The sequence below is a fragment of the Lagopus muta genome, chromosome 19 (assembly GCF_023343835.1).
Source record: "Lagopus muta isolate bLagMut1 chromosome 19, bLagMut1 primary, whole genome shotgun sequence".
NCBI classification, from domain to species: domain Eukaryota; kingdom Metazoa; phylum Chordata; class Aves; order Galliformes; family Phasianidae; genus Lagopus; species Lagopus muta.
The window spans coordinates 10,298,734-10,322,829 of record NC_064451.1 but is presented as its reverse complement, the minus strand read 5'-3'; the positions used below and the strand labels follow the sequence as shown (position 1 = coordinate 10,322,829).

At 36.7% G+C, this 24,096-nt stretch overlaps 1 protein-coding gene across 8 annotated transcripts in view; it reads right to left on the bottom strand.

The window, feature by feature from the left end:
- Positions 1–24,096, bottom strand: part of RALGPS1 (Ral GEF with PH domain and SH3 binding motif 1) — a 199,974-nt gene that overhangs the window by 38,530 nt on the left and 137,348 nt on the right. For all 8 annotated transcript variants that reach the window (XM_048966242.1, XM_048966243.1, XM_048966244.1 and 5 more), the window contains 2 exons: positions 8,402–8,539; positions 6,723–6,816 (listed from right to left, as the gene is read on the bottom strand). In XM_048966242.1, the coding sequence (XP_048822199.1) occupies positions 6,723–6,816; positions 8,402–8,539 (232 nt within the window). The remainder of the gene's footprint in view (positions 1–6,722; positions 6,817–8,401; positions 8,540–24,096) is intronic.

Here is a 24,096-nt window from a genome sequence, read left to right as displayed (position 1 = left end):
CAGTGGAGTGTACTTAGCTTAAAAGTTCCCTGAAATAGCAACGGTTTTTCAGTGCTACCAAATGAGATTACATGACTCCCTACTTGTTATATCCTCAGAAAACATAAAAATTGATGATTTTGTTTATCTGTTTAGTTAAGTTAAAGTACACTCTGAAATCTTCAGACCTTGAGAAGTTTGACTGTTTGGTCATTAACTTCATTAATGACAGAGTTCTGCAATTTTTTCAGAATAACAAAGAATGGAATTTAGCTATTCATAATATGAAAAATGAGTATGTGTTAGAATAGCAATAATAAAAACCTAAATTTGAGCTTTGGTAAATACAAAATACTGATATTTAGATGTTTAACATAAATTATTTTTAAAAAGAGGATACATTCTGACAATAAGTTATCACTCCTGGTCTTCTCCCCTGTTCCCTCTCTCCCCTACAAGGATGAAAACAACCTAAGATTTTTATTTCATAGGAGAGATACTGACAGTCAGGACAACTTCCAACAGCCTTGACTTACTTGTCACCATCCAAATTAATTTCTGGCTTTCTCTGACACTGCATTTTCCACAGAGAGGCACTGGTTATCTATATACACGTATGTGTTCAACTGCTCTCATCTGGATATGTATGCATACAGTTATGCCAGCAGTGTAAGCAGTCTCTTCCAAATAGTACTCACAGAGACAGAATCTTTGGCACCTCACATGCTTAGTGTTATACTACCAATAGGTCGATACAAACTTTGCAACTGATGTATTTACCAACAAACAACACTCATATCCATCACAGACCAAATTATATTCTTCCAGTTTACTGCTCCTAGTCACAGATTGATAGAACTGCCCAGGTTGGAAAAGACCTCAGAAGATCATCTGGTCTAACATTTCATGGAAAAGGGTGACTAGAAGAGATTATCTAGCACTCTGTTCCATCTCATCTTAAAAACCTCCAGGAAGGGGGAATCCTCTTGGATACTTTTTATAGATGCTGCCTATCTGAACTAAAGCTTGAACTGCTTTTTATGGAAACTGTCTTACTTAGTATATTGGAATATCAATGTCTTGTAAATATGCTCTAAATAATTATTTTTACAGAGAACATCTTACAGCACGTTTCAATCCTGTCTGTCATGTCCTGGTGACACTGCAATACAAACAAGTCTTCACTCTGTTTAATCAATAGTGTATATTAACAAAAACACATTCAGAAAGACATATACTAACAAACATATGTCTAGCCCCAATACACATGCTGCCAGCTCTGCCACTTAAATTTGCCACTTTAAAAATTCATATATTAAAGCTGATGCCATAAATGCACTGCTTTAACTGAGAGAAATGGCAGAAGCTTTAATGTCGCATTTCAGCTAGAAGGGACAAATCCTGAAATGCTTATACATGCAAACTCTTTTGGAATTAAAACATGTCCTGAATAGCACTTGAATTCTGGGCCTGGATTTCTTTATGGCTGTCAATAAGGCAGAGACTTAGTTATGACTCCTTTTTCTAGACATCCTTGATTACAGTAAAGTAAGTCTGAGGGAAGAACAGGGCTGGAAGATTAAGTAATGAGGTGAAAGGAGAAAACTTGCCTATTTGTCCAATCAAGGACCAAGGATAACCACAAAGAATACCAGGCCTGCCATAATGAAAGTTCAGCAAAAAGAATTGTTCTGGAATCACTGCAAGCTTGTTTGAATACTGCTGTCTAGCTCAGGGAAAAAGTGCATACCTGAGGACAAGCAGTCTCCTCACATAACTTCTAATGCTCTTACAGGAGGAAGAAGATTCTGCAGCAGTTGCATCACAGTGTTTTTCAAGCCTGCTGATTTTTGGTGATTTCCTGAGAAAACTATGATTATCAATATATAACTGACATATATGAATATAACTGAAAGGAATCCTGATGCTTTGGTTCCTATTTTTGCCCCCTCAGTCATGCAACCAGCAAATACTGTCGATTTCTTATCTTCTGTGGAGAACTGTACATGAGCTAAGCAAAAAAAAAAAAAAAAAAAAAATCTCTTATTTATAGGATATGACATCACTGTTAGGGGTTTTCTGGAGTAATTTTACTTGCTGACAAGCACAAACCTAAAGCAAGCAATTGGACTGGCACAAAAATCGTAGAGAAAAGCTTTGTTTATATAAAGTGGCTGCCAAATTCTTCTCAGTGTAACTGAAGTTCTCATTTGGTGAAACGTGTGTTGGGATCCTGCCAATACATTTTAGGGCAACTATCTAAGCTTCACTCCAGGACAGCCTGGTTGTGAGACAGTTATGTTCTTCCTGCCAAAAATCAAGCACAGATCTCTTTAGAGTACACAAATGCTGTCTCTAGCTCAAAATGAGATCTCACAAAAAAAAAGGAGGTAGAAAATTCTTTTCCATTATAAAAACTTTGTCTCGGCCTTTTTAAGGCCTTCAGTTTCTTCTGGCATGAGACCAGAAAATGCTATGAAGAGAGAAAATGTTTCTAGGGACAATTGAGAGGAAATATGAAATCAAATACTCAACAAAAGCCAGAAAATTCTTACCAAAATACACAGGCAGAAGAGGAATAGGAGATCCTTTTAAGGACAGATGTGATGACTTTTGACAAATGCAGACACTAATTTAGAACTTTATTTAGATGAAACAACATAGCAGAATAAGGTAAAGGTCCTCCAATACAAAGAAACGCATACCAACTGCAACAGCATTTATACTAAGTATCAAATCTTTCCTTCTTTTTAATACCTCATGAAATCAATTCAGTTTTTCCTAGTCAAGCCTAGAAAGAAAACTACTAAATAGGATTGAAATATTTTCTTGAACTTAAAAACGTACAAACAAAAGTACTTAGTAACCTGAAAGATACGTCAGTTATGTCAGACATGTTCCGGCATTATCAGCAAGACTGCTACTAATATTACAATTATTTTCAAATTTAAACTGGAATTCTCATGACTTGTAGTGTCTACAAATATTATGTTATGGAACAATCAGCACATAGAAACCACTTGATTAATCAATTTTTACCAAGATGTTAAAGTTAATGAAAGTCATTGTATACACAGTGTTAACTCTGATACACCATGCAGAAAGTCCATTTAAAAAAATCAAGTAAGCAACGTAACCAGTTTCTTGCATACAGTCCAGAAGATTTAGATCATAGCCTACAGTTAATACACATCTTGGACTGCCTGACCTTTACACAAAGCTGTGCACAGTGCAAATGTTCAGTATGCCTCTGCTGTATAATGCATTTTTATTTATTTATTTATATTTTTATATTTATATATATATTTTTATATATTTTTATATTTTTATATATTTTTATTTTTTATATTTTTTATTTTTTTATATATTTTTAAAATATTTTTATATATTTATATTTATATATATTTATATATATTTATATTTTTATTTATTTATGCCCTGGTAAGACCTCATCTGGAGTACTGCGTCCAGTTCTGGGCTCCCCAGTACAAAAAAGACAGGGATCTCTTGGAAAGAGTCCAGCGGAGGGCCACGAAGATGGTGAAGGGCCTGGAGCATCTCCCCTATGAGGAAAGGCTGAGTGAACTGGGTCTGTTCAGCCTTGAGAAAAGGAGACTGAGAGGGGACCTGATCCAGGCCTATAAATATCTAAGGTGTGGGGGGCAGAATGGCGAGGCCGGACTCTTTTCAGTGGTGAGTGGAGACAGGACAAGGGGAAATGGCCAGAAACTGGAGCATAGGAAGTTCCGCACAAACATGCGCAAGAACTTCTTTACAGTGAGGGTGACGGAGCACTGGAACAGGCTGCCCAGGGAGGTGGTGGAGTCTCCTTCTCTAGAGATGTTCAAGACCTGCCTGGATGCCTACCTGTGCGACCTACTGTAGGGAACCTGCTTTGGCAGGGGGGTTGGACTCGATGATCTCAGGAGGTCCCTTCCAACCCCTACAATTCTGTGATTCTGTGATTCATTACACATACACTGTATCATGAGAGTAAAGAAAGGGGAGAACATTTGCTTTCTAACATCAGTACTCTGATAGGATTCTAACTCCGCGAAGCCAATAATGTTTACTTTGAAAACATCATACTACTTTTGTTTCAAGTCATTTTGCTACAGAAATGTCTTTATTCTTTGTAACTGTGATTAATTGATCATAAAAGCACACACCCATGAAACCTACACTGAAAACTACAGCCAAGCATGTATTTTGCAGTGAACTACCCAATGCTAGTACAGATTCTTTTACTGCAATTTGCTGGAGTTTACCCCCTGAGCAAGGGGACAAATTCTGGAACATTTTCACTCCATTTAATTTATGTCCTGATAATACTCAGAGAAGCTTTGTACCACTTCAAAAAAATTGCATTATCTAAACGGTTTCACTTTTATTATTATTCTCTCAGGAAAAGCAAAGTCCTGCAAACATTTATCCCAGGAATCTACAGAATTGTCTGAGGAATAGTACTGTATTTGCAATGGTCTGAACCAGAGCTAAGTAGAAGAGCTTTGACAACTGGACTTATCAACAAATATAATATTGTTCAAGAACAAACAGGAAGGAAAATAACTTGTCTCTTGCTATACACAAGTATTACGAAGTTTTTTTGGTCTCTATTATGGCAACAACATTTTCAACCTGAACTACCTCAGTAGGATGTTGTATTTGTAAGACAGCAATGTTAGCTATGACTGCACAGGAGCAGAATGGCTACAGTAGGTCATTCTTTATGCTGGTATATGCCTGACACTGAGAACTGCGTAAAAACATACAAGAACTTCAAAAAAGTGAGCAGGACTACGGTAGTCGTCCTGCCCCTGTACTCGGCACTGGTGAGGCTCCCCCTTGAATACTGTGCTCAGTTTCGGGCACCTCAGTATAGAAAGGACATTGAGGTGCTGTAGCAGGTCCAAAGAAGGGCAACAAGGCTGGGGAAGGGCTTGGAGAATATGGCCTATGAGGAGCGACTGAAGGAACCGGGGCTGTTTAGTCTGTGGAAAAGGAGGCTAAGGGGAGACCTTATTGCTCTGTTCAAGTACCTGAAAGGTGATTGCAGTGACAGTGGGGTTGGTCTCTTCTCACTGGTGACAGGATAATTAGTCTGCTCTTCTGCCTTCACAGATGCCAACTGGTCATATTCACTGCATTAACTGATCAGGTTTCAACTTAAACTTATTTAGTTATTTGTCTCTTTCCTCCACATAAGAAGCCATTCCAGAATTCCATTACTCTGATAGTGACACCACACTTCAACATTTACAATTTTTTTTTATTAATTCATCCTTGTGATACCTTACGCCCTACTGTATTTATATACTGTGATTCTATTAACTAAAGTTCTGTTTTTCCAGGCTTTCCTTAAATCTGTTGTTCTTTATTCTCCTCAACATGATGGTATTTTTGTTACAATCGATTCTGCGCAGATGTCCAGAAATTCATAGAGAACACCATGTAATGTATCACTAGCTTCCTTGTGAAACCGTATTAACAATTTAATTTTTCCTAGAAATAGTCTATTTGATAGAGAGTAAAGATCATTTGTATTTTCACAGCAGTATTACAGGATTTTTGTGTCACTGCTGTTACAGTCATCAGACTAAATTATGCTTCCTTAGTGATGTTCCAGTCAACTTCTACCTCAATGAACCCTTCCAATATTTTTATTACCATATGGTCTAAGTACACACACATTTTGAGTCAAGGTATCAGCTGCAGTACTTAATAACTTTGGTAACAAGACCAGTTTCAAAAAACATAACCTTCTCTCTAAAACATATTTTACAATCTTCCACACCAACTGTATGGGAACCATTAGGTCACAGCCTGAACCAGTGAATGAGAACCTGGTGAAGGGATGTACCCAGCCCTGGGAACACAGGTGAAGCAATTAGCCTGTGTAGCAGGCCCTGGATCCATCCCTCCCTAAACCACATTAAAGAGTAGCATCTCTACTCAGAGATCATCTCCTTTGGATTATTTGGTGAGCCCTGATCCTCAGGTGGAGGAGGGGTAAGTGTTTCCTTCTTTATTACCAGATTGTGACCTCTACCTTTCTCAGGTGATCTGAAACTGGTTTAAAGTTGCCATATCTGCTACTGCTTATCCATACACCACTGTTATATTACCAAACATCCGGTCACTTCAAACACTTAATTCTCAACTAAACAGAGGTACTCTATTTATCAATAGGTAATCATATAGCATTGTAGCTGTCTTGATTGAGTTACTTAAAACCTTAGCTGTAAGGTTTTAAAACCAACACCCTTTATATTGTCTACTTTTAATCACTGCATTAGTTGTCTTTCTCACAAACGTCATAAACTTCCAGGTTAATATCTGAAGTACTAGCTTAATAAAAAGAGTAATTTGAATTTGGGAGATGTCTTTTATGTAATACTTACAACAGCATAAAGTAAATCCTGGACATCTTAAGAGATGGCTTCGGTGTTCCTGAACAAAATTCCCAGAATATAATCATTATGTAGTGGAATGAGGACTAAACCTTCATCTGCTTTTAAAAAGCTATTTCATTTTGGAAAACTAGCTACATTAAGGGCAAAAATCATTCTGAATATTAATTAGGCATCTTGGTATTATCAACTCTAATAGCACAACATGAACTACTGCAGATGAACCCCACAGCATCTTCCGTCAACAGCTTCTTGTTCAAACACAAATCAAACTAACATCTGTATGCTGTTTCCTTTGAATTTTCCAAAACTAAATGAAAGAATAGTACTCACTTGTAATTGTCATCTTCCACAAATTTCTGAAGTTCCTCGATGTAACGGACAGACTTCAAATACTTCTGTACATGGGGTAGTGTTGTAAGATGTTCTATAAAGTGTTAAAACAAGATGAATATTCATATTATCCACAATAAATGACTCCCTTTTTTTTTTTTTTTTTCCTGATTCTCATGATTATCTTAACGGAAAGAGAGGATCTGAACTTCCGTATAGAATAAATAAGGCAGAATTATTACTTTGACTCTACGAGGATTTTAAAGATTTGATTGAGCAGAAGTGATGCTCAGTTGTTAAAGAAAACAGAACAGATGCATGCCATCATCATAGCATCTAGAGGATTTTATCATATGCTATCTCATAAGTGGAAAAGGAGTTCCTTTTACTTAAGCCCTGCTTAGATTTTGTACTGATTGTTTTGGGAGAAATTGAAGCCTGCAGCAATGGCTATTATTCTCATATGCATGAGGTAAGAAAACTTCAAAAATTATGATGCTGCATATCAAGATAAAAATATGCTAAATTCAGAAAGACAGAAAAATCCTTTGAGTGTATGGTGCATGAACAGGAACACATCTTGTAGTATCTGAATGAACTCTAACACTCTCATAAATACAAGTGTCATAAAGGTATCTATTATTCCATAAGATTGGTTCTTCAAGGCCACGTTTTAATTTTCATTCTGATTTTAACAAAACCAGTTAAAATTAATGCAATGTAGGAAGTTGCCCCACTGCCAAAAGGAAGGGGTCAGTGAGATAAGATTTCTTTTATCAAAGTATTCGGAGACAAATTGGAAGTCACAATAAGAATATGAAAGGTAAATACCCTACCTCTTCAGAATCATACACTATTATGCCTAATCCATAGCTTTAAATATCTTCTATCAAAATCTACAACAAAGAACAAGGGCTGGGTACTTAAACATACACAATATCTCACCTAACTTTCTCATAATCTAAGATTTAACCTTTTTTTTTTTTTTTTTTTTTTTTTTTTAAATTAAAAACATTCCCAAACTGGAGCATTTCAAATTTATTTAGTTGTACAGCTACTTCAAGGTTTTTAGCTTGTTCCATGTTTAAGCAATGAAAGTCCATGCTAAATCATCAGCAGTATGCTCTGTATTGTCAAGATCCCCAAGGCAGCATGTTTCTTGACATGAGGCTTTGCATAACAGGCTAGAATTGCAGAAATTAATTTCAGAGCACAATTCTGTTAACAAACAGAAGTAACATCATCATCCTCACTAAGTGAGGTATAACAAAAGCTTAATAGATAATTTCATAGCTGTTGTATTGAAATATTTGTATTTAATTCTGTGAACTTTTCATCATGACATGAACAACAAAATGATAACAAAATCGACATATTGCACACTCCAAAAACAACATATCTACTAGAAAGGAAAGATGAAGATGTATTTCCCACTTACTGCTTGTACTGTCAGCTGTATTTGGAAATACGTCATTTGTAGCCCATACACAGCAGTAAATGCCACACAATTCTGTTACAGTTCTTACAGTTTAGAATATATGCTCATTTGCCTGTGTCCAATGTTCAACTCTACCATTCTTATCCTCTTGTGTTGCCTTTACATAGGTTAGAAACTTCTTACGTTATTAAAGACACTTCAGTTAAGACTTATTAGGAGTAAAAAATAAAATATTACCAACCATAGTTACAGGAGACTTGCAGATCAGCTATTATTCGGAGAATATTGTTCATTTGATTGGATCTTTGTTCATTTTCCATAATGCTGCCTGAAGCAGGATATGCAGAATCAATGTAGATTAAGTCGAAGAGATAAATTCCTGAAACAAACAAATAAATCAATCTGGTGTTTCACACTGAAAAAGTTGCACAATTGTTAATGAGCAAAATGGCCAGCAACTATTGACCACCACCATCTTCTAGGTTCATTAAAAAAAGGATTCATCTGTTCAAACCTCACCGCTTGTGTTATAATTCTATAGTATGTCTTTAGAAAAGGGACAGAACAGGTTTTGCTTTTGTGCGCTTCTGCAGACTGATGTCTAGTACGAAAAATTTGCAGAGCCGTAACCAATGAATATGAGAACTTAACTTGGCATTTTTCGCTTTTCAGAAGATCCCTTATCACGTGAAAACAATCTACTGCCAACATTCTCTGGTGTAAGTAAGAGCACTACTAGTATCTTCTTGTTTGTTTACAGTTAGTTTCCATTCCATCTTTCCAATTCAGCTAAGAACTTCCTCTGGAATGCATGATAAAATCATAGCTCCGTGCAACTGTGTTGCAATCTGTAAGAACAGCACTGAAATGCGCTGCAACTCACACATACAGGGCTGTCTCAGACACAGAACCTGCAGCCTTGCAGGGTGAGTAGGACAACCATCTTATCCCTTCCACAACAAAGTTTTTCAGAAATCACCACATGCACTTTATACAGTGATCACTGCAGCTATCACTGCAGTATCAAAAACATTACCTCAGTCTGACTTTTCTTTAAAGGACTGTTCTGACATTTAGGGTCAGCTAAAAGTAAAAACTTAAACTAATATATTCCTAAACTATTGTATAAGATGAATAGAGAAGTTTGTGCCTCTTTTTTGCGTAACAAAGAAAGCAATATTCTTCTCAACAGGAAAATAATTTGTGCAGCATAAAAATCTGCCATATTTCCATATCACATTTTCCATATCAGATTTTTCACACTCTTTTTTGAGCATGTATATAATTAATGACTTTTTTTTCCCTCTCATGTTTTCTTGCCCTGCTTCAAAAAAAGCACTCTTAGTGTTTCAGGAAAAGAGATAGCTGGCTCAGTTACTCTTCCAGCTTCAGCACATTACATTCTCTCAATAAATTCCAACTAGTAAAGCAACAGGAAATGCAATTGTGCTAGTCAAGCAGAATTTTTTCAAAATGAGAGAAAGCCACTACAATAAATTGAATGGAGCACCTCTAAGCAACACACACTCCACTCTGAAACAACTTTAGTATGCTTGCATTAATTACTAATAATCTTTGGAAGCGTATTAAGTTCATGCAGTGAAAACAAATTATTTTTCATGTTATCTCCTGGTAATAAGTACTCCTCAAACTTACTCATTCAAAAAAAAAAAAAAGTAAGATTTCCATTTGGGAAACTATAAATTCTTACCTGAAATCGAAACATAATTATATGTGTTCTCTAGCGTTCAGTTAGATACTACTATCATCTACAGCAATAAGTTACAAATCAGCAACAAGAGTCAATGGAATTCAAGAAAAGCCACGTGGCTTACTGAAGTTTGCTCCTTCACAGTTTATGAAAAACAGCTCAGGCAATTTTGTCAGATTTACACAAATAGTAAGTATCTGCACAAGCACAATCTCCTTCATATGTTGAGTTCACCTGACACTTCATTAATATGTAGTCTTATAGTTCAGACTCAGACTTGCTGTGCAATTCTACAAATCTCAAGAACTATCTGCTGGATCTGCACTAACTTTTCTCTGTCAATTAGGAACAGAATCACAGAGTGGTTTGAGTTGGAAGAGATCTTTAAGATCATCTAGTTCCAGCCCCCCTGCTATAGGCAGGGACACCTCCCTCTAGACCAGGCTGCCTTCGGCCTCATCAAGCCTGGCCTTGAACGCTTCCAGGGAGAAGGCATCTACAGCCTCTCTGGGCAATCTGTTCCAGTGTCTTTATGGAGGTCTCTTGCAAGACTTTTTCTCACTAGCTTGCTCTTTATCTGATTTTGCAGATATCTGACAAGCTGATAAGTAAAAAGTTAATTGGGGCACACATCGGATTACGTCCAGCATCAGCCAGGTTGTAAGCACCTACCTTACTTCCTTCATTTAAGCCTATCTGTGCATGCATTCTGGGAAATCCTTCAATTGCTTAGGGAGTAGTAGATAAACAAATTATACAAACTATCATAGAAAAATGAAGAAACAGACACAGAAGCAGTGAAGAGCAATAACAAATTCAATTCATTCTGAACTGTTAATGTTTTGCTGAGAAAACATAAGGTTCTAACTAAGCTGTCTCCCGATCTTACACAGACCATCCAGCATGGGCTACAGAAGACTGCATCTTCATCTATTCTGTCCGTGAATCAGTAAAGAGTGCTCCAACGGACACTTAATTTCAGAATCTCACCAGAAAAAAAAATATATATATTTAATCCTTATAAATGAGTGGAATATAGTCGGATTAACAACACATAAACCAACTGGCTTTACCTCTCTGGAATAGAAAAAAAAAAAAAAAGATGCTTAGAAATCAGGTCAAGTTTTACAGTCTAGTTTAGCCTCCCTCCTTCACTGGCTCAGAAAAATCTAAAAATATTTCTTCCCATGTTAAAACTGCTCTCTCCTGAGGAGATAATAATTCTTACAGATACACTTGCAGTTTATAAAGTGGAGACTCATATGACTCGGACTACCTTAACACTTTAAGCTTATAAGAAATCTGGGGGATTTACTGCTTGCTAAAAAACATTCTGAATTTGTTGTCAGTTTTCATTTCTATGTACTTCTACCTCTAGAATGACAGAACTCCGTACCATTATTGAAAATGTATCTGACTATTAAATGACACTCAGTGGAAAAGGGAGTGACTGAGTTTGGTCTTTACACCTGAAGTATTGTCCTATTAATTAACTTACAGCAGCATATTTCATCTGTGTCTACACACCTGCAAACTGAAAAATAAAATTTTCACTTAAGAAAATTAGGTGAGTAGGCCAACATAGTTACTTTTGTATTTTCACTGTGGGTAATAATTTATACCTATAAGATCACAGTTAATTCCCCAGTATACTATCTACTGGTAACTATAAAGGTGTTATTGCTGCTGGCAAGTGGCGCTTGCTGCCATCTTAACACGACATTAGAAACAAATAGTATTGCTCTTTCCATTTAGCATTCCTGAAGCATTACCTAATTTCCACATCTCTCTATCTCTCCAGCTTTGCAGGAAAACTAGCAGTCTCTGCTAAGTCTGTCAGTGAACTGAATATCCTATTAAATATCCTATTAAATATCCTATTAAATGACTTGAACTGGACTGTTTAAAAAAAAAAACAACCGAGAATATATCACCTCTCCACCAGGCAGAGCGTGTGTTCTCTCTAGTGTGGTCTGACTACAGCCTGTCCCACTTCTGTATGCCTTCATTGTGAACTTCCTATATACATCATGTGATGATAGGGATAGATAAGAATCAATTTATTTTGCTCAGAGAAAATACAAAATCATTCCTCTCAGCAAAAGACTTCAAGACCTGCCGCTGAAAAGAAAGACTCAGATTTGCACTATGCCAAAGAAAACACAAACCACTAGCTTTTCAAACGTTGGCTTACATTTGTGCTACTGTGCACAGAAAAGGCTTTCAAAGATGTGAAACCATCGGGATATTTTCCAGAGGGTGAGCTCATGGGCAGCTGCTTCCGCAGGCAAAACATTTTCCAGTGATATTGACATTTTTCCATTGTCATTAAAATCAATTTTGCAGCTGGTTATTGCATGTGGAGAATACCGTATTCATTAGTTTATGGCATCATGGAAATAACAACACAGGAAAAGCATGGCTGAATAATCTATGGTTAAATTCATCAGTGGAAATTACAGCATGTAAAGAAGAGATATTATTTTTAAATGACAAAAAAAGAACTATAATACCTAGCTCTTAAATTTTTACTCTAGAGCTCAATCAAATCAGTAATATTACCAACAGTTTAAAGACAGGGAAATTGAAATATAACACAAAACAAAAAACTGAACTTCAAATGTAGGAGTCAGTACAGCCAGATCATGCATTTTGAGCATTCCATCTACTAGAGAACAACAAATTAAGTTTTTTTGAAAAGCCTTTTCCCACATATAGTATTGAAGTTCTACCATACTAAGTAAAGCAGGGGACAGAGAGAAAGCTACTTATCAATTGAGTAACTAGTTGAAAGTCAAAGTCACTATAGTCAGCAGTCTGTAAAACCAAAGACGCCATTCTTAGCAGATTAGCTCATAGTCAGAGAAAAGACTACAGTTTTGTGGTATCATTGGTTTCACAAAATTTGGACATTTTCCATTGACTATGGGCTGGAATATTTTTCTATATAACCAAAGTTATATACTGGTTAGTCTTGTTAGGACTTGGAATACTCTAAGAAATTGAACATGCATCTTTTCCAAGGCAACAACATGCACTTTGTAATAGATACTGCCAGCCTAGTGGCCAAATGAATGCAGTCGCTTAGAGGAAAGTAAGGGCAGGATTAAGACCAGTTTCATTTATTTCTATCTGATGCCAGTTAGCCAGAACACTCACATATACCAATGCATACTACAAGGTTGTCAAAAGGACAAAAAGCTTTATCAGAGAAAATATTTATGTTATTTTTACCTCTAACAGTTCCAAATTCTGAAACATTCCCAAGAAATACTGACTTTTGGTACTTCTTACAGTGTATCACATGCTTTTAATTCAAGTACTGACCCCTGCCCAACTGGTTTTCCTTCTTCGATCTCTTGTTGACAAATCTCTACAACCCAAATGGGGTTCAGATCCACATGAAGCAGCACTGCACACTTGACTCACCTATGACACATTCCACTTTTGACTCCACGTACGTTTGCCACTATGTTTGCATTCTTACTCAACCTTCTCGTTTTACCTGCACATTGTAACCGTAGCTTTTTTTTTTAATTAACCTCAGAATGTTTGATTTTTTTTCCTCTTTGTAGAGTATCCCTGTTATTGTGACCTAATACTCAATTAGAGAAGCACCTTAAAAGAAGCATCTCAAAACTTCAACTTATTAATATACCCCTTTTCTGCTCAAGCTTCAGGATAACTAGCAAGTAGAATTAAACAAGGAAAACCATAGTTGTTGTTTTGTTGTGTTTTGTTTTTAATATCATTGATGCTAAATAGAATTCACAGTAATATTTAACTAAAGTTAACAGAGTACTAGAATATCTAAAAAAAATTTCACGCTCAGTACAGATAATGGTTTAAGTGACATACAGAAACAAAACAAACAATAAGACAAGAGAGATGCAGACTCAAAATGAGCTGTAAATATCTCTTACAATTTGTGGGTCACTGAGAAGTTATGCAAGTAAGATTAACAAAAAGTTTGTAAGTGTTAGTGACATTCTCCTGGATAAACCAGTACAGAACAAGTCTGAACAAGCATACCTAGAACACCTGAAAACTCCCTATCATCAATTTTACTTATCCTCTAATGCAATGCTCAATCTGGAATGGGGAACATTTTATAATCTTTTATAAACTATGCTAGAAATCAACAACAACAACAAAGTATTAAATATATGCAGATTAAATTTATTCTCATTGTGATTTTTCCAACATACTACACACCATAAGTATACAAATACCTTCCATTCTTGGTATATTAACACAGCAAGCCAGTGTTTGGAACAGATCAAACTACACCCTGGGTTGTGGAGAAAATTCAGAAGATATTTTAATATTTTAGGCAATGTACTGATAAAGATTTTCTGAAACTCTAATAATTAGCAGAAGAATGGGGAGTCTTAAATCTCTTCCATTTTGACAAATACCTTTGAAGGAATAAACATAAATAAGACAAGAGGAACTGCAACATATACTGTTGCAGTTAAGTACAACTCATGGACATATCTTGAAGATATTCTCAGTAGAAAACAATACCATGTCCTGTTTCAGAAAAAAAATTATGTAAACAAAAGGAAAAGGAAAAATATCTACTTGCAAAATTCACAGTAATACTACAAACGCTAAAACAAGGATTGAACTAAATCGAGGTAATTTCTCAAGTAAGTACCTTATTCTTTTTTGTTACAAGAAAAGAAATATATTCATGATAATATTTCAAGTCAGACTTGAAAAAAAATCAGAGGTGGTCCCAATAGATGACCATCAAAATGGCTACAAGGTTAGAAAACTTGTTCAAGGAAGAAAGGTTAAAGGAACTGGGTTTGTTCAGCCTAGAGAAGTGAAGGTGCAGAGGCAAATATTAACCAGCCTTCTAAATTCAAAAGGAGGTTATAAGACACATGGAAATACTCTATTCGGATACACAGCAACAGAATATGAGCTGATGGGAGAAATTCAGGTTAGCAGCAGAATCTGCCTGTGTGATATAGTTTGATAACAGGACTCAGTAGGTCAGGTTGAAGGACTTGAAGGTCATTTTGAACATAGATAATACTGTGAAATTCTGTCTGCATATTAATTCTTCACTGTGAGAACAAATATTAGAATCAGTTCCCCAGTGTTGCGGTTTGAAGAGTTAATCATGTGACACTCCTCCCTCTCCCCAGGAGAAAAAGGCGGGGGAATTAGGAAGAGGGGAAAAACTAGACTGAGATAGGAGAAACTAATTTATTAAAAGGAATGTCAGACAATACAGAATAATTAAGAATAATAAAATGAACCAAAAATAAAACTGAAAAGTTGGTCTGAATCTTTACTGGCAGACCCTTCACTACTCATCTCCCAGAAAAGACGAGAGAGCTCTTGACTCATCCCCCAGTATCAGAAGTCATGTGGAGGCTCCTGGGAAATGTAGTACATCCCAATTCATCTCCCTCTTGGAGAGTCAGAGCTCACATAGTACTGCTAGAGAGAGAAGCAGGAAATGCAGCTCCGCAGTGCAGCACCTCTGCACCCAGCAGCCTGTTGCATGTTGTTATGATGCTGTAGGGAACCTGCTTTGGCAGGGGGGTTGGACTCGATCTCTAGAGGTCCCTTCCAACCCCTACAATTCTGTGATTCTGTGATATGCAATACTGATAAAACCAGGACACTCAGAGAAAGAGGACAATTTTCCTTGCTGAAAATATTCAAGATTCTGCTTGATAAGGCCCTGGATAATCTAATCCATGGCCCCTGCTACCAGCAGAAAGGTGGACCAGATGAACTCCAGGGGCCTTCCAGCCACAGTTTCTCTAACATTCTTCGATAAATATGCTAGCCTAGCCTCCATCTCTGTTATTATAGAAGAGGGTAGAGTACAGAAATTACACTGACTAATTTGTTGTTACAAGGTTATGTGTCTATTCAGACAATTGTCAATGATTTTAACTGAAAAAAGAGACTGCTTGTAGCAGTTGCTTTAATCATGAGAAGTAAGAAAATCTGACATCGAGAGAATACATAACTAAAGAGAACATCTTATTTTGGCTTAACTAAGATTTCACGTTGGTAAGATACACATTAAATATGCTATAAGGCTGGTCTAGCGAATAAACAAGAACATGTTAGTAAGAACTCTGAAGTAATCAACACCATCATTGTATCTGAAACAGTGTTACATATTCCAAGCAAAAAAGCACAGTGCATGGCTGTAAGTCTGCCAATTTATTATTATTTTTTACTTGAAAGAGAAATATATAATAAAAAACAAAGATGTTCTCTATTGGACTGTTTTCTTGATCATATGACATTTCTTGACTGAATCAAACTAACTTCTCATGCATATGCTTACTATGCAAAACATCAAATTCTCTCTTTTTTGGTTTCAGAAACCAGAAAGCATTGCAGGAGGGCCACGTTTCCACCCTGGGCTTTTTTATACCTGGAAAGCATAGAAAAACTGCTTCGGAATATTTACTCTGGAACAGATAATATATTACAGGCCCAGCATTCCTCAAAAATGATGACATCCAAATTGAAAGTTTCACTGGAAACTTGTTTCACAAGTTCAGTAAGTTTACAGTGGAGAAATAATTTATCAGAATAGAACTTAGGGATCATTTGGCAAATGCACTTCATAGGTTAAAAACCAGTGTCAACATATCACCCATACAAAGTATTGCTCTGATGTAGAACCCTACCTCCATTAAATAAACACAAAATCACAAATAAATCACTTCACAAACAAATAACTTCAGTGAATATTCTGAAAACTATTTTACGTCATGAAAAACAAGCTAACGTTACAAGGTACAAGTGGTAGTACGTACACTTAGGAGAAACAAAAAGCATGAATATTTGTTGCCATTGCTACCTCTATCAGAACACAAAATAAAACCAGTTTATATTTTAAAAATGCAATGTTTCCAGAAAGTACTGAGAGATCTGACTCAACTGGTACTCACAGTATTTCCAAATACTACATTTTTAAGAACTGGATAACAAAAGTAATAGAATCCACACTTGCTACTACAGCATGTGCACAAGTACTAAAAACAGTTCCACTCAAAAGCAATAGTTTCAACAACTGGATAAAAAAAGCAACTACATCATTCTTAGTCCTTTGAAAGGCTGAGCAACTTTAACATCAAGCATTCATTCAATAAAATTAAAAACTAAATTCCAGGACTGGTACAACTTTTAATTCCCTCATCTGCCAAGAGCGTCTGTGTTATCCAGTTTCTTCTGGCTCCCTCTATAAATGGAAAAATAAATCTAAGAAAAAGAGAGAAGCTTTTGATCATACCATCTTCTCAGAAGCTGTAACATCTCTTTAAGATGACTTAAAGACTTGAATACATCGACTACTTAGATATTCCTGATATGGCACACATAAGTCATGCTCTAGTTATCCGTAGATTTTAAGAAAGCCATATTACAAATCACTTTATATATATAACATAGATTATAAAACAAACATGCAGTTTGCAGGCTTCGGAGAGTGCCTTGTTATAAAATGCTGCTTCTGTTTGCACAGAAGTGGCAACCAAAGAGAATACAATACAGTTTTACAAATGTTTTATATATAAGCTTTTTGTATCTGCTTGGCACTGGTGAGGCCACATCTGGAATACTGCAGTACAACACAGACATCAAATTGGACAAAGGCCAATCTAAGACTACTGGGATGTCCTGACAAGCAGAAACAGATGACACATGAAGGAAGGCCTAAGGAACTGGGCTTGTTTAGCCTGGATAGAAGGGGCTAGAAGTGCAGAACATAACTGTGGTCATTTCTCTAACAAAGAAAAGACTGTGTGGGAGTTGTACAGATCAGAGCCAGATTCTTCTCAGAGATGCACTAAGCAACTGACATAACTTGTAGCAATGGAAAACCCACTTAGCATAGCGGTTAAGAAAAATCAATTGCTGTTAGAGGGGTCAAGCACTGTAACATCTCCCAGAAAGCTGGTGAACTTCCATTTCTGGATATTTTCAAAACTCAGATGGACAAGTTCCTGAGTACCCTAACTTAATTTTTAAGTAAGCCCTGTTTTGAGCAGGAGGTTGAACAGTTAACCTCTAGAGATCCTTTTTTCTGTGCATGTCTTTCCCTTCCTGTGGTAACTTACTGATATGGCTATGGCACTGGCCTGGGTATTTGCACCTATATGCATTCTGACATAAATCTGCCTAGAGAATAGCAATTGTGATGGATATTCTAGCAAATAATGTTCTTCCTAAAATATCTGTGCTTATTATTTTAAATTCATTACCACATTTTGAGATCACTGCTCATCAAGCAATGCTCACATATGCTCACAACTGTGCAACCTCGCTGGAGAGCAGTAATGAGTGACGTAGCCAATGTCTGAGTACTGAACCCAATCTTATTTAACGTTGCCATTAATTATATGGGCAATAGTGACCCTCAGAAAGCTTGTTGATGATACAGAACTGAGGAGATGGCAAGTACACAAGAGGGTCATGCTGCCACCCAGAGTGACACTGACAGGCCAGAGAAATGGGCTGACAAACTTTTCACGCAGTACAACAAGGAACAGCGTTCCTCTACCTATGGAGAAATAACACTAGGCACCAGGGCTTGCTAGGGGAAAGCAGCTTGACAAAATAAGACCTGCGGGTCTTATTGGTTGAACGTGGGCTAAGACGGCTACAGATTTTTGGCTGCATCGAGCAAAAATACTGCCAGAAAGTTAAGAGGGGCGATCCTTTCTCTCCATGTCAGCACTGGTGAGACAGCACTTGAAACACTGTGCCCAATTCTGGGCTCTCCAGTACCACAGATGTGGACATAATGGATAGAGTCAAAGGGCCATAAAACTGATAAAGGAACTAGAGTATCTGTCCTATAAGGAGAGGCTGAGAGAACTGGGAGAGCTTAGCCTAGCAAAGACAAGGCTCTGGGGTATCTTACCAATGCCTGAAGAAATACCTGAAGGGAGAGTGCACTAAGGACAGCTCATTTCAGAGGTGCCTGCTAACAGGACAAGAAGCATTGGGCACACACTGGTATACAAGAGGTTTCATCTAAACATGAGGATGCACTTCTGTGCTACATGGGTAATGGAGCACTGGCACAGGTTGCTAAGTGTGGAGTCTTCTTCCTGCGATCTTCAAAAGCGATGTGGACATGGCTCTCGGCACCCTGCTCCAGGTTTTGCTGCCTGAGCAGGGGTTGGACTAGATGGCCTCCAGAGATCCATTCCCACCTCAAGCCATCAGTGATTCTGTGATATAATATACCTTGCTGAAAGAGATGCATCTATCTGGTCTTCAATATTTGTCTTTACTTACATGACAACTCTGATTATAGCTAGGGGGACTTTATGCCTCTTTCTGAATCAAACTCTACTAACAGATTCACTGAAAGTATAAAAAAATGACTTTTTTTCCACTGGACTTTTTCCAGAAAAAGTTGATGAATTGGAAGTTGAAAGCTTTTTAGCTCTTGAATGAATTTATGAACAATTAGTCTTTGCTCTAGTCCAAGAATGTGTCAATGGCTTCTTCCTTATTTTGCTCTATCCATAAATGTGATTTTATAATGCTTACAGTTTTTTCTCAGTCATGTCTCTTTTGTGTTCTCTAAGTCATAAGAACAGGATCAAGAGCAAACCCAAAGCACAACAGAAGTATGTGTGCCTTAAGTTGCTCAATGTAATTCTTCAATTCTTTTAAAACATTAAGTATTAAATAACAAAGAATAAACTTGAATGGAAATATTATTTTTTCACTAAATAATTAATTATTTTTAAAATTGCAGTTTTACTCTTCTAAGGCTGTTTGTGAATTGAGTGTAATTCCCTGAATAATTTTGGGTGAAATTTTCTTCTGCTAAGCTTGATTTCCTAATCAAAAGAACAGTTGTCATTTGTTTCTTTTGGTTTTTATTTTATTCATTTTTTTTTTTTTTACCCCCCCAAAAGCTCAATTCTGAACCGTTTTATTCAGACAGAGCAACTGCTAAGTTAAACCATTAAAGTGAAATTCATTTTTTATGTTTAAAATTGTGTAATGCTGCTTTGGAAGAAAAAGGAATAGCCTTTCTGTGGAAGAAGATACATGCCTAACAAAACCGCCAACGGTTTTAATTGTTGTGTTGCTACTTCCCTTGGTGTTAGATTGAGACTGACCTTTTCAAACTTCATTAACTTTCCCACTACAATGGCTGCTCAGATCTGTCATGGAAGCATTTATTTGTATTCAGTTCTTTTTTTGCAGAGACATTAAACAAATAGACAACATCTATCCTTTTAGGAATTCAAAGAAAATAACAGTGACTCAATATCATAAGCATTTTCTGTTAATGCCTGGCAGGGGCGGCTGGAAATATTAGTGCTCTTAAAGAGACACGACATTTCAGCACAGTTACAAATGCTTATAGGCTTTAAAGGAAATGAAAGTAATAAACTTTTGGTGGATTGTCTTTTCAGTTTGACAGCTGATTTAAAGTGCATTAGAGAAAACTGAACGTTCCTGAAAGACATTCACTCTTTCATGCATTGCATCCTCAACTGAGCAGTCTAATGACACAGTGAATATCATGCAAACACAAATTGTTTCTGACCTACATAAAGTCTTACTCTTCTTTAATATATTGACAACTTCATAGGAAAAAAAAAATCTGAAGCAGGGCTGCTACTCCAAAGGCCACTGAAAAGTGCCTGTAAATATCTAATACTGACTTTCTGAGAAGTCTCACCTGGAATACTAAAAGAACCTCAATGAACTTATTTTCTGTATTTAATAAAAGGAATATTATTATTACATCATGCTTAGCAATTCCAAAACTAAAAAAAAGGATATGAGTTCACACTGCTCCTGAATAACCTCAACCTAATAGATCACTGGAGTTAAACGTTCCACATTTGTTATGGTAGCAACAGAGCCTAACATAGCAAAACAGAAAAATAAGCTTATCAGAAATCAAACAACTTTCAAGATACCATTGTATGAAAGAAAATGTTACCAGAAGTTAGAGTGGAATCATGTTTAGGAATTTATGTCCAAAAAAGCCTCTGTCTGATGCAAATCATTCCTGCACCCACTGAAGCAGGAAAAAATTCCAAAGTTGATCGAAACTTCCCAGCACAGTTTTCCACCAGAGCACAATCACAGAGTACTACCAAATTTTATCATTTTCCCCCCTAGAACCCAACCATTTCCTTTTGCTCTTTCCATGAACCAGGAAAACACATTATTAAAAAAAATAATATTGTAATAGTGATTATTTCATCATTCTGATGTTACCCAGCAGCAGAAAGAAGAGAATGCTACAAAAAGAGATGTAGGAAAAGGCAAATACAATAGCTGTTTGTGAGACTCAGCTTCCTTTCACCAGAAAGCTGTGGTTTAGAAACTTCCTGATATAGATCTTGTATAAATATTTGTGTGTTTAAGTCTGGGTGGCATTTCTTCTCTGAATCTGTCAGTTGAATTTCTATTCCTCTCTATGCACTTTTTGCTGTTCTGTTTTTGGATTCAATAGATCTTGTGTCAAATGAATTCAGCAATTCAGCTACACACATTTCACAAAGTAATTTGTTTGTCTGATTTCCCAAAGTTCGTCTGTTTAAGATTGCCACATTCTCAACTATTTTGCTTAACTAGAGCTTCTAATCACTGACTCAAAATTAATTTACATGACCAAATGTTTTACAGTATTTCTATGAAGTTCTCAAGGCCAAGTTTAGCACTACGCCACTCCCTTGCTGACTGAATTACTCTGGTGAAGAAAACTGTCAGCTTTCAAAGCCAAAACGAGCTGTGATCTTTCACTATTCCTAAAATCTGCTATTCTCCAATCTAGGATTTGAATGGAAGTTGATTTCTGAAGATTCTCAGGACAGAAAAGAAATGCAACAGCTATGAAATGCTTTGAAAAACGTCACTAAGCATACAGAGTTCAATAAAAGCAACAAACTTCACTCTATTACAAATCTGAGAAAAAGGCATTCCCATTTGGTCCAAACAGAATGCCTGCGCAAAGCTAATTCTGTTCTTCACTTTTACAAATATCCAGTTTATCCAGTTCCATACCAGTCAGCTCAGATAAACACCTGGCACAAATAAAAACTCCCTACCACCTAGTGAAGAGGCACATCTTTATTCTTTGCAACAGACAAACTGTAACTGAAACTGCTTTGTCACAACAATTTTGAATGATTCACACAGAAAAATTTCTGGAAACAGGCTATTCAGACCTTAAACTAAGAAAAAGCACTCAGCACCACTTAATCAAAAAGGTGATCTAGGTAATACTGCACTTTAGATTACTCAGAAATGAGAATGATCAAATAAACAAGGTCTGACTAATTCATTTATTATGGATCCTTTTACTTATAATTTTTTCTATAAGAGAACACCATCAATTTAAAAACATGCAACAGAAATCTTTAGCCTTCTTCATGGGGTTAAATTCCCAGGCATTTAATTGCGCTTATGTAATTGTACTAAAATCAATGGAACTTAAGTGCATGCTAATAAACTTAAAAGTTGCCCACTAGTGATACATAAATTTGGTCCTAAATAAAGTTCTTCAGAAATTCTGAACCCTCTTCTTGGAAATCTCTTACTTATGAGAACCTTACTACTCTGAGGTGTAACATCAAATTAGAAACATGTATTTTTCTATGAAAGCAAAGAACTGGAAACACTCATTTTTAGATGAAAATGAAATATTCGACTCAAATGTAAGTGCAGCAGGTGCTTACTTTCCCAGCTCTATAAAGAGCCAGGATTCAGAGAGACTGATCTGCACAGCAGTTCATTACTTTCTTATCTTGGCAAATACCCATGGAAGCCACCTCTCCTCACTTTTCCCACTCCCTACTTCCCTCTCTCAAGAAGTGCTACACGTCTGTAGGTTGAAATGGCACCCTGGAGATGAGGGAGGGGGAATCACAGATAAAGCTGAAGAAAACTCATTGAATCTTTTGGTAAATCTGTCAAATGAAGAGAATTACCACAATGCAGTTCAAATAAGCTTTTTTCTTTTTTTCTTACAGTACAAAATTAGTGCATCTGGAAAGCTCTGAAATTCTTTAATCTTAAGTGTCCAAATGCCCCTAACTAAAAGCACTACCATCGCCACTCCAGTGCCTTCTTTGTGTTCTCTTTGTCTAGAGAAAGAAGTAAGCTTTCAACTTAAATTACAGAATAACGACACTATAATGTAAGTAGCAAGTGAGAATCATAGAATCATAGAATCACCAAGGTTGGAAAAGACCTTCAAGATCATCCAGTCCAACCGTTCACCTATTCCCAGTAGCTCCCACTAAACCATGTCCCTCAACACAACATCCAGCCTTTCCTTGAACACTCCCAGGCTCGGCGACTCCACCACCTCCCTGGGCAGTCCATTCCAGTGCCTGACCACCCTTTCTGAAGTAATACTTCCTAATGTCCAGCCTGAATCTCCCCTGCCGTAGCTTGAAGCCATTCCCTCTGGTCCTATCACTAATGACACGAGAGAAGAGGCCGACCCCCAGCTCACTACAACCTCCCTTCAGGAAGTTATAAAGAGCAATGAGGTCTCCCCTGAGCCTCCTCTTCTCCAGGCTGAACATTCCCAGCTCCTTCAGCCTCTCCTCATATGGCCTGTGTTCCAGACCCCTCACCAGCTTTGTTGCCCTCCTTTGAACACTTCCAGGACTAATGAGGTGCTAATGTTCCCCACCACACTTTGAAGACCTTCAGCATCCAAGGCCAACAACAACCAAGGTCTCACATTGAACATACAAGGAATTCATATTACTAAAGCATAAAGAATTAGTAGCATAATGGATCTAAATCTCCTTGCTCATTGTTTGACTAATCTAAACGTGCTCATATTGCCTTCCTCAGTTTCTTCAAATTACAAAGATCTTCAAAATTGTCTGAAAAACTATGAACAAAGAAATAATTTGGATACAGCTTTTAAAAGATGACCATGACACAGAATTACAGCAAGGTAAGTTTGGTTTGCTAAGTTGTTGATAAAAGGTGTTTAAAAATGAACTTCTTTACACTGTTAAGTGTAAATTTTAATTCCGATAATTTCCTTGCAAGATTCCCAGGAAGTTTTCAATACATGATAAGTATCACATTAACTCAAAAGATCATTCCAAAAAGCTGAAAAGAGCAGAAGTGTTCTACACTGAGTTCTGTAATAGTATATTCTTCCATAGTAGCCAAATGAAAATCATCTTTCAGACTACTAATACGACTAGAAGGTAAACATTACATAA